The 12,452-nt window shown below is 35.0% G+C and overlaps 1 protein-coding gene across 1 annotated transcript in view; it reads right to left on the minus strand.

Moving 5' to 3' along the window:
* The window catches only part of LOC148109064 (uncharacterized), a 32,873-nt gene extending 20,431 nt beyond the window's left edge, over positions 1-12,442 (minus strand). The window contains exon 1 of the mRNA XM_087866434.1: positions 12,322-12,442. Coding sequence (XP_087722560.1) covers positions 12,322-12,431 — 110 coding nt within the window. The 5' untranslated portion in view covers positions 12,432-12,442. The remainder of the gene's footprint in view (positions 1-12,321) is intronic.
* Between the last annotated feature and the right edge of the window lie 10 nt (positions 12,443-12,452).

Consider the following 12,452-nt stretch of genomic DNA (forward strand, 5'->3'; position numbering starts at 1 on the left):
TAATAAACAAATTTAGTAAAGTTGCAAGATACCTGTGAGGCAGGTTCAACATTAAAAAATCAATTAACGTAATCCATCACACAATAGGCTAAAAAGAGAAAAACCACACAATCATTTCAACATATGCAGAGATAGTATTTGACAAAATCCAACACCCATTCATGATAAAAATTCTCAATGATCTAGAAATAGAAGGGATCTTCCTCAAATGAATAACAACTACCAAAAAACCTATACCTAATGATGCTTAATGGTGAGAGACTAGTATAAATTGTCCCACTAAGATCAGTAACAAGGCAAAAATGCCACATCTCACCATTAGTTTTCAACATCACAGTGCAAGCATTAGCTAATGCAATAAGGCAAGGGAAGGAAATAAGAAGTAGACAAATTGGGAAGAAAGATATGAAACTGTCGTTTTTCCCAGATGAAATGATCAGCTATGTAGAAAAACCAGAAGAATTGACCAAAAAATCTCCTGTACCTACGTGAGTATAATAGCAAGGTTGCAGGATACAAGGTTAAAATATAAAAGTCCATTGCTTTACTATATACCAGCAGGGAAGAACTGAAAATAAAATTTAAAATACAGGAGGTTCCCATTCAAGATGGCAAAATAGGAAGACTCTGAATTCACCTCCTTCACAGAACACACAAACTTACACCTATTAACACATGAATTCCACACAAAAAAGAACTGAGGGCTGACTGAACAACCAAAGACAGAGAGGACGACCAGAAAACAAGGGAGACAGAGATACAGTAACAAAGGGAACCCCCACCACCAACACTGCAACAGCAGTGGGGAAGGATAGTATTGAGGGACCAGGAACAGATCCCTCTGTCCTTGGGCATAGTAAAAAACCCTAAAGTTTAGAAAAGCAACTAGCATATAAAAGACACACTAGAAATCAGCCAAACATGGAAGGAGCTGGGGGGAAGCTCTCCAAGTCACAAGGACTGGAGAACGACATGGTTTATGTTCCCACCCCACCTTAAGAGCCTAGACTGGAGCAGGGTCCAAACTATGTAACATGTGGGTCCAGTCATCTCAAAGGGCTTGCAACTTCAGCGAGCCCAGGGTCTAAAAGACCATACCAGCCCTGGACACGTTGGAACATAAGAAAAAAGTCATGGTTAAAAAGTGCTGTGGGGGGCGTCTGGGTGGCACAACAGTTAAGCATCTGCCTTCGGCTCAGGGCGTGATCCTGGCGTTATGGGATCGAGCCCCACATCAGGCTCCTCCGCTATGAGCCTTCTTCCTCTCCCACTCCCCCTGCTTATGTTCCCTCTCTCACTGGCTGTCTCTATCTCTGTCAAATAAATAAATAAATAATCTTAAAAAAAAAAAAAGTGCTGAGGAGGGATGCCTGGGTGGCTTAGTCGGTTAAGCATCTGCCTTTGGCTCAGGTCATGATCCCAGGTCCTCCTTGTTCAGTGGGGAGTCTGCTTCTCCCTCTGCCACTCCCCCTGCTTGTGTGCATGCTCTCTGACAAATAAATAAAATCTTTTTTAAAAAAAGTGCTGAGGAATTGCGGAAACACTCTCTCTCCTTCCATGTTAAAAGTTCAGACCCAATAGAGTTGGCTTACAGTGAGACTTTGACCCCCCAGTAAGCCCAGTCACCACAAGCCCAAAACAGCTGCCTTGAGGTGCTGAGGCACAGAAAACAAGCTGTAGTTTTCTGGGGGTTTGGGGGTGTTTTTTGTTTTGTTTTTTAATTTTTATTTTACTTTGTAAAATTTGTCTTGTTATTCTTTTTGGTTTTGTTCTTTTCTTTCTTGTTCTCTTTTTTAAATTCTCTTCTTTTTCTTTAGCTTTTTTCTTTCTCTGTTTTCTTTTCTTTTCTTTTTTTCTTTTTTCTTCTGTTATTTTTTTTATTGGTATGCTTTCTATAAAAAACCACAGTATAAGACTAGCATACAGAGCCACAACTCCAGCCAGCCAGCAAAAGCCATCAAGCACACAGTCTGCCTAGGGGATTCCATACACAATTCCTTAAACACTAGGAGAAGTAGTTCTAATTCATGGAAACAAATACAGAGGAATATGCTCCAAAGGAAAGAACAAGAAAAAAACCTCAGAAAAAGACCTAAGTGAAACAAAGATAAGCAATATGCTCAATAAGGAATTTAAAGGAATGATCATAAGATACTCACTGGGCTGGGAGAAAAGATTGGACAACTCAATTACACTTTCAACAGAGATAGAAAACGTTAAAAGAACCAATCAGAGTTGAAGAATACAATAACTGAAATAAAAAACAAACTAGAGGAAATCAACAGATTAGAGGATGTGGAAGAACATAACAGTGATCTGGAAGACAAGGGTATAGGAAGCACACAGGCTGAACAGCAAAAAGAGAAAAGAACTGAAAAAAAAATGAGGATAGATTAAGGGATCCCTTAGACAACATCACGTGAACAAACATTTGTATTAAAGGGGTCCCAGAAGAAGAGAGAGAAAGGTGTAGGAAATGTATTTGAAGACATAATAACTGAAAACTTTCCTAACCACAGAGGGAAATAGACATTAGAGTCAAAGAAGCACAGAGAGTGCTTGAACCCAAGCGCTTTGAACCCAAGGAGGACCACATCGCAACAGATAATAATTAAAATGCCAAAGATTAAAGATGAAAAATCTTAAAAGAAGCAGGTGAGAAATAAAAAGGTACCTAAAAGGAAAGCCTATAAAGCTCTCAGCTGATTTTTCAGCAAAAACTTTGCAAGCCAGAGGGAGTGACATGTTATATTCAAAGTAGGGAAAGGAAAAAAACCTACAACAAGGACTGTCCATACCTGGGAAGGTTATCATTCAGATTTGAAATAGAGATAGAGTTTCCAGACAAACAAAAGATAAAGGAGTTTATCACCATTATGCCAACCTTCCAAGAAATGTTAAAGGAACTTCTTTAAATGGAAAACAAATGGTCATAACTGGACATAAAAAATATATGAATAAAAAGATAAAATATGACAACATATACATAAAATGTGGAGAAAGGAGTAGAAAAGGAAGACAAGCGGAAAACTAAAAAAGAAAAATTGTTTTTCTTTTCTGTTTTATTGTTATTGTTGTTGCAAAAGAATGTGTTTGAACTTAAATGTCCATCAAATTAATATGGACTGCTGTTTACTTATAATGTTATATATGAACCTCGTGGTAACCACAAATCCAATAACTATGATAGATACAGAAAAAATAAAGAGAAAGAAAGCCAAACAAAATATATATTCATTGATCACAAAAAAAGAGAGCAAGAGAAAAGAAACAAAGAACTACAAAAAGAACCAGAAAATAAATTTTTTGAAGTTTTTATTTAAATACCAGTTAGTTGGGGTGCCTGGGTGGCTCAGTCACTTAAGTGTCTGCCTTCAGCTCAGGTCATGATCCTGGGGTCCTGGGATCAAGCTCTGTGTCAGGCTCCCTGCTCAGCAGGGAGTCTGCTTCTCCCTCTGCCTCTAGCTCATGCTTTCTCTCTCTCAAATAAATAAATCTTTAAAAAATATATAAATAAATTCCAGCTAACATACAGTGTAATATTAGTTTCAGGTGTATAACATAGTGATTCAACACTTCCACATATCACCTGGTGCACATTGCAAGTGCCTTCCTTAATCCCCATCACCTATTTAACCCATCCCCCCACCCACCACCCTTCTGGAAATGATCAGTATGTTCTCTGTAGTTAAGAGTCTGTTTCTTGGTTTGTCTCTCTCTCTCTTTTTTCCTTTGATCATTTGTTTTGTTTCTTAAATTCCACACATGAATGAAATCATGGTATGTCGTTTTCTGACAATGTTCTGCTAGGTGGTCTATACTTTGGTTTTTATTTTTAGGCTTATGATCCATTTTTAGTTAATTTTTGTGAAGGTCATAAGGTCTGTGTCTAGATTCTTTTTTTTTTTTTTTTTTGCACTTGGATATCCAGCTGTTCTCACGCCATTTGTTGAAAAGACTTATCTTCTTTCCATTGTATTTGCCTTTGCTCCTGTGTAAACAATCAGTTGACTATATTTAGGGCAGGGTCTATTTCTGGGCTCTATATTCTTTTCCATTGAGCTACTTGTCTGTTCTTTCACCAATACCACACTGTATTGATTACTGTAGCTTTATAGTAACTCTTGATATCAGGTGGTATCTAACCTCTAACTTTTTTCTTTTTCAATATTGTATTGGCTATTCTGGGGTTTTTGCCTCTCCATATAAATTTTAGAATTTTTGGTTTGAAATTTTATTTATTTTGTATTCGAGTATAGTTAACACAATATTAGTACATTAGTATCTGGTTTATAACATAGTGACTCAACAACTCTATACATTATGCTATGTTGACCAGAAGTGTAGCTGCCTTCTGTCACTATACAATGCTATTATATTATTGACATACTCCCTATGCTATACATTTTATTCCATGACTTCCATAATTGGAAGCCTGTATCTTCCATTCCCTGTCACTCATTGTGCACATCCCCCAGCCTTCTCCCCTTTAGCAACCATCAGTTTGTTCTCTATAGTTATATATCTGATTCTCGTGTAGGTTTGTTTATTCATTTTGCTTTTTACATTCCACATTTAAGTGAAATCATATGCTATTTGTCTTTCTCTGTCTGATTTCACTTAGCATAATACTTTCCATGTCTATCCATGTTATTGCAAACGGCAAGATCTCATCCTTTTTATGACTACATAATATTCGTGTGTGTGTGTGTGTGTATGTGTGTGTGTATTCTTTATTCATCTATCAGTGGACACTGGGTTGCTTTCATACCTTGGCTATTATAAATAACACTGCAGTAAACATAGGGGTGCATATATCTTTTCAAATTAGTATTTTGTTTTCTTTAGGTAAATACCCAGTAGTAGAATTAGTGGATCATATACTATTTCTTTCTTTTTTTATATTTATATTCTTTTTTAAAAGATTTATTTATTTATTTAGTGGGAAGAAGGGCAGAAGGTAAGGGAGAGAGAATCCTAAGCAGGCTCCACACAGATGCGGAGCTTGATATCATGACCCTGAGATGATGATCTGAGCTAAAATCAAAAGTTGGATGTTTAACCGACTGAGCCATGCAGGCACCCCTGGATCATATACTATTTCTATTTTTAACTTTTTGAGGAATCTCCATGCTGTTTTCCACAGTGGCTGTACCAATTTACATTCCCACCAACAGTGTGCCAGTGCTCCTTTTTCTCCACATTCTTACCAATATTTGTTATTTCTTGTCTTTTTGATTCTAGCCATTGTGACAGGTGTAAGGTGGTATCTCATTGATTTACACATCCCTGATGATTAGTAATGTTGAGCCTCTTCTCATGTGTCTGTTGGCTATCTGGATGTCTTCTTTATAAAAATGTCTATTCAGGTCCTCTGTCCATTTTTAATTGGATTATTTGGGGGTTTTTGTGTTGAGTTGTGTAAGTTCCTCATATATTTGGTATATTAATCCTTTATCATATATATCATTTGCAAATATCTTCTCCCATTCTGTAGGTTGCCTTTTTGTTTTGTTGATGGTTTCCTTTGTTGTGCAAAAGCTTTTTAGTTTGTATAGTTTATTTTTGCTTTTGCTTCCCCTGCCTCAGGAGACATATCCAGAAAAATGTTTCTATGGCTGATGTCAGAGAAATTACTGCCTATATTTTCTTCTAGGAATTTTATGGTTTTAGGTCTCACATTTAGGTCTTTAATCCATTTTGAGTTTATTTTTGTGTATGGTTTGAGAAAAAGGTCCAGTTTCATTCTTTTGTATGTGGCCGTCCAGTTTCCCAGCACTATTTATAGAAGACTCTGTTTTCTCTCCATTGGATATTTTTTGCCTCCTTTGTCATAGATCAATTGACCATAGAAGTGTGGGGTTATTTCTGGATTCTCCCTCTTTCATTGATGTGTCTATTTTTGTGCCAGTACCATATTGTTTTGATCGTGACATCTTTGTAAGTCTCTTAAAATCTAGAATTGTGATGTCTCCAGCTTTTTTCTTCTTTCTCAAGATTGCTTTGGCTATTTGGGATCATTAGTGGTTCTATACAAATTTTAGTATTATTTGCTCTAATTCCATAAAAATTTCTATTGTTATTTTGGTAAGGATTGCATTGATTCTGTAGATTGCTTTGGTATATGGACATTTTAACATTAGTTTTTCTAATCTATGAGCATAGAATGTCTTTCCATTTATTTGTGCTGTCTTTGATTTATTTCATCAATGTTTTACAATTTTCAGAGTAAAGTCTTCCACCTCTTTGGTTAAGTTTATGCCTAGGTAATTTATTCTTTTTGGTGCAATTGTAAATGGAACTGTTTTCTTAATTTCTCTCTCTGCTACTCCGTTATTAGTGTACAGAAATGCAACTGACTTCTGGTATTAATTTTTTATCCTGCAAGTTTACTGAATTCACGTATTCTAATAATTTTTGGTAGAGTCTTTAGGGTTTCTACATAAAGTATCCTGTCATCTGCAAATAGTGGCAGTTTAAATTCTTCCTTACCAATATGAATGCCTCTTCTTTTCCTTGTCTGATTGCTATGGCTAGGACTATCAGTACTATGGAGAATGAAAGTAAAAGAATGCACATCCTTATCTTGTTCTTGATCTTAGAGGAAAATCTTTCAGTTTTTTACCATTGACTATGATGTTAGCTGTGGATTTTTCATATATGGCCTTTATTATGTTGAGTTTCCTTCCCTCAAAACCCATTTTGCTGAGAATCTTTAACATGAACAGATGTTGAATTTTGGTCAGATGCTTTTTCTACATCTATTGAGATTATATGATTTTTTTATCCTTCATTTTGTTAATGTGTATCACACTGATTGATCTATGAATATTGAACCATTGTTATAGCTGAGGAATAAATCCCACATGAATATTGTGACTGATCCTTTTAATGTATTATTGAATATTGTTTGAGGATTTTTACATCTTTGTTTATCAGGGAAATTGGTCTGTGGTCTTCTTTTTTTGTGGTGTTTTGTCTGGTTTTGTTATTAGGGTAATGTATTTGGAAGCTTTTCTTCCTCTTTTATTTTTTGGAATTGTTTGAGGAGATGCAATAGGCATTGCATTTTCTTTAAATGTTTGGTAGAATTCATTTGTGAATCCTTCTGGTCCTGGACTTTTATTTTTTGGTAGTTTTTTGATTACTACTTCACTTTCGTTACTTGTAATTGGTCTATTCAGATTTTCTATTTCTTCCTGGTTCAGTTTTGGAAGATTGTATGTTTCTAGAAATTTATCCATTTCTCCTAAGTTGTCCAGTTTGTTGACATATTATTTTTCATAATACTCTCTTATAATCCTTTATATTCCTGTGGTGTCAGTTGTTACTTCTTATCTCTGTTTCTGATTTTATTTATTTTTGTTCTTTCTCTTTTATTCTTGATGAGTCTCACTGTTGGTTTGTCAATTTTGTCTATCTCTTTAAAGAACTAGCTCTTAGTTTCATTGTTTTTTGTTTTTTAGTCTCTATGTAATTTATTTCTGCTCTGATCTTTATTATTTCCTTTCTTCTACAGACCTTGGGCTTTGTTTGTTTTTCTTTTTCTAGTTCATTTAGGTATAAGGTTAGATTGTTTGAGTTTTATCTTGTTTCTTGAGTTAGGTTTGTTTGTTATATACTACCCTCTTAGAACTGCTTTCTTTGTGTCCCAGAGATTTGGGACCAGTGTGTTTTCATTTCTATGTTTATGCATTTTTTTAAATTTCTTCTTCGATTTCTTCATTGACCCATCGGTTGTTTAGTGTCATGTTGTTTAGTCTGTATGAGTTTGTGTTTTTTCCCATTTTTTTCTTGTGATTCATTTTTTGTTTCATACTGCTGTGGTTGGAAAAAATGCATGATATGATTTCAGTCTTAAGTTTACTGAGACTTATTTTGTGGCCTAACATGTGATCTATCCTGGAGAACGTTCCATGTGCACTTGAAAAGAATGTCTATTGTGTTCTTTTTGGATAAAATGTTCTTTATATGTCTATTATGTCCATCTTGTCAAATGTTATTCAAAGACATTGTTTCCTTATTGATTTTCTGCTGGGATGACCTATTCACTGATGTAAGTGGATTTTTAAAGTCCCCAACTATTATTTTATTACCATCAATTTCTCCCTTTATGTCATTAATATTTGCCTTATGGATTTATGTACTCCAGTGTTGGGTGCATAGATATTTACAACTGCTATATCCTCTTACTGGATTGATCATTTTAACATTATATAATGCCCTTCTTTGTCTCTTGTTACATTGTATTTTTAAAGTCTATTTTGTCTTGATGTAAGTAGTGTTACCCTTTTCAGAACAGAAAACTTTGCATAGTGAATGTATTTCCATCCTTTTACTTTCAGTGTCTGTATTCATCTTTAGGTCTGAGGTGAGTCTCTTGTGGGCAGAATATAGATGGGTGTTCTTTTTTATCCATTCTGCCTCTCTATGTCTTGATTGGAGCACTTTTACATTTATTAATTCTTGATAGGTATGTACTTATTGCCATTTTAAAAATTAATTTTCAGGAAAGAGAAAAGGCCCAAATAAATAAAATCACAAATGAGAAAGGAGATATAACAACCAATAGCACAGAAATAGAATTATAAGAGACTATTATAAAAAAACTATGTGCCAACAAATTGGACAATCTAGAAGAAATGGATAAATTCCTAGAAACATGAATTAACAAAACTGAAACAGGAAGAAATAGAAAATTTGAACGGACCAATAATCAGCAAAGAAATTGAATCAGTAACTTGAAAATCCTGACAAACAAAAGTCCAGGACCAGATGGCTTCACAGATGAATTCTTCCAAACGTCTAAAGAAGAGTTAATACCTAATCTGAAATTATTCCAAAAAATAGAAAAGGAAGGAAAACTTCCAAATTCATTCTAGGAGGCTCACATCACCCTGATACCAAAATCAGATAAAGACACAACAAAAAAAGAGAGAGCTATAGGCCAATATCTCTGATGAACTTAGATACAAAATCCTCAAGAAAATACTAGCAAACCAAATCTAACAATACATTTAAAAAATCATTCAGCACAATCAAGTGGGATTTATTCCTGGGTGCAAGGGTGGTTCAGTATTCACAAATCAATCAACATGATACACCTCATCAATAAGAGAAAGGAGAAGAGCCATTTAATCATTTCAATAGATGCAGAAAAAACATTTAACAAAGTACAACAGCCATTCATCATAAAAACCCTCAACAAAGTAGGTTTAGAGGGAACATACCTCAACATAATCAAGGCCATGTATGAAAAACCCACAAGTAACATGATCCTCAATGGGGAAAAACTAAGAGCCTTTCCCCTAAGATCAGGAACAAGACAAGGATGTCCATTCTTACCACTTTTATTCAACATAGTACTGGAAGTCCTAGCCACAGCAATCAGACAACACAAAGAAATAAAAGGCATCCAAATTGGTAAGGAAGAAATAAAACCTTCATTATTTGCAGATGACATGATACTATATATAGAAAACCAGAAAGAGTACACCAAAGACCTGCTAGAACTGATTAACAAATTCAGTGAAGTATCAGGATACAAAATCAATGTACAGAAATCTCTGGAATTTCCATACACCAATAATGAAACAGCAGAAAGAGAACAGCAGAAAAGAATGCAACTGCACCAAAAATAATAAGACACTTAAGAATGAACCTAATCAAAGAGGTGAAAGACCTGTATATGAAACCTCAAAACACTTATAAAAGAAATTGAAGATGACACAAAGAAATGGAAAGCCATTCTATACTTATGGGATGGAAGAAAAATCCTATTAATATGTCTATACTACCCCCAAACAATCTACACATTTACCCCAAACAATCTACACATTTAATGCAAACCCTATCAAAATACCACCAGCACTTTTCACAGAGCTCAAAAAAACAATCCTATAATTTATAAGGATCCACAGAAGACCACTAATAGCCAAAGGAATCTTGAAAAAAAAAAGAAAAAAGCAAGGCTAGAGGCATCACAATTCCAGACTTCAATTATATCATACTGACACAAATATCAACACATAGATCAATGGAACAGAATAGAAAATTCAGAAATAAACCCATAATTTATGGTTAATTAATCTTTGAGAGAGCAGGAAAGAATATCTAATGGGAAAAATACAGTCTCTTCATCAAACATTGGGAAAACTGGTCAACTACATGCAAAAGAATGAAACTGGACCACTTGCTTACACCATACAGAGAAGTGATTTCAAAATGGATGAAAGACCTAAATATGAGACTTGAAGCCATAAAAATCCTAGAAGAGAACTTCTTTGACATTAGCTGCAGCACCTTCTTTCTAGATATATTTTCTGAAGTAAGGGAAACAAAAGCAAAAATAAACTACTGAGACTACATCAAAATAAAAAGCTTCTGCACAGCAAAGGAAACAATCAACAAAACTAAAAGTCAACCTATGGAATGGGAAAAGATATTTGCAAATGACATATCCAATAAGGCTTTAGTACCCAAAATATATAAAGAACTGATAAATTTCAACAACCCAAAAATGAATAATCAAATTAAAAAATGGGCAGAGACATGAACGACATTTCTCTAAAGAAGACATACAAATGGCCAACAGACACATTAAAAAGGTGCTCAACATCAATTACTATCAAGGGATTGCAAATCAAAACTACAATGAGATACCACCTCACGCCTGTCAGAATGGCTAAAATCAACAATATAAAAAAAACCCTGTTGGCAAGGGTGTGGAGAATAAGGAAACCCCTTGCACTGTTGGTGGGAATGCAAGCTGGGGCAGCCATTCTGGAGAACTGTATGGAGGTTCCTCAAAAAGTTAAAAATAGAACTACCATATGATCTAGCAACTGCACCATTTGGGTATTTATCCCCCCCTCCCCCCAATACAAAGACACTAATTTAAAGGGATACATGCACCAGGATGTTTATAGTAGCATTATCTACAATAGCCAAATTATGGAAGCAGCCCAAGTGTCCATTGATTGATGAATGGATAAATAAGCAGTGGTATATATACAATGGAATATTATTTAGCCATAAAAAGAATGAAATCTTGCCATTTGTAACAACATGATGGAGCTAGAGAATATTATGCTAAATGAAATAAGTTAATCAGAGGAAGACATATCATATGAGTTCATTCATATGTGGAGTTTAAGAAACGAATGATCAAAGGAGAAAAAGAGAGAGAGAGAGAAACAAACCAAGAAATAGACTCTTAACCATAGCGAATAAACTGATGGTTACCAGAAGGGAGGAGGTTGGGGGTCATGGGTGAAATAGGTATTGTCATATTGAGCACTGGGTGATGAATGGAATTGTTGAATCACTATATTGTACCCCTGAAATTAATATAATACTGTATGTTAACTATACTGGAATTAAAATAAATAAAAACAACAAAAGAAGAAAAATTGTGTTTTTTAAACAAGTCAATATAATATCTGATATTAATGGAATAAAGGATAACCCCCCAAAAAGCCCCACAATTGATAGTCAATTACATGAATTTCTTGAAAATTCAACATCAAAACCAAGTCTAATTGAAAGACTGGACTCTGGAACCACTGCTCAAGCATTATCACATACAATCTTTAAGGAAGGATTTTTAGAAATGAAGGGGAAAATTTGACTTTTCTCTAAATAGTTTTTTATAGCTTGCAGGTAGACAAACTTAAGTAAACTTAATATTATCTATTAATGTGGAAGAAAAGAGTTTTCCATTTAGAAACAGAAGATCTAGGGGTGCCTGGGTGGCTCATTGGGTTAAGCATCAAACTCTTAATTCTGCTCAGGTCATGATCTCAGGGTCCTGAGATGAACCCCACATGGGGCTCAGCGCTCAATGGTGAATCAGCTTGAGATTCTCTCGCTCCCTCTGCACCCCCTCCCCCCCAAAATAAAATCTTTTAAAAAAAGAAGAAACAATATCTAAGCTTGTGGTATAGTCAGTTTTAAATCCTTAATATCACAGTCTTCTTATCTGCAAAAAGTGGATCATTCCAACCTTATAGATGTCTCCTTTAACCAATACATTGCATAAAGCGTGCGAGATCTCTTAAATGTAAGTTGCTATACAAATAGCATAATTAATAGCAACTTACCAAAATAAAGATAGAGTTCAATTTCTTAAAGCTCCATGCACATTCATTACAGTGATGAAAATCTATGGAGTAAACGCAGAGGTGTAAAGGGTGTTTAAGCCATGTAATGATTTTTTTTTTCCCTGTGCCATTCTGTCAAATTTAAACATTTGAACTTTTAAAATCGTTTTAAACCCTTTATAGAAATGCAGGTAGTTTTCCAGACCGTCGAGTAGCCTACCAGTTATAAGTCTCATCTCTCAAGCTAGCTCTTTTATCCACAGTAAACCCGGCCTTCTGAAACCTTGACCGCCAACATTCCTCAGCAATGCTACAGGACGACCAGACCATTTCCGGTTCTAGGCCCCTTAG

This window comes from Ursus americanus, chromosome 13 (genome assembly GCF_024610735.1).
Source record: "Ursus americanus isolate L20-20 chromosome 13, mUrsAme1.1.p, whole genome shotgun sequence".
In the NCBI taxonomy this organism is placed as follows: domain Eukaryota; kingdom Metazoa; phylum Chordata; class Mammalia; order Carnivora; family Ursidae; genus Ursus; species Ursus americanus.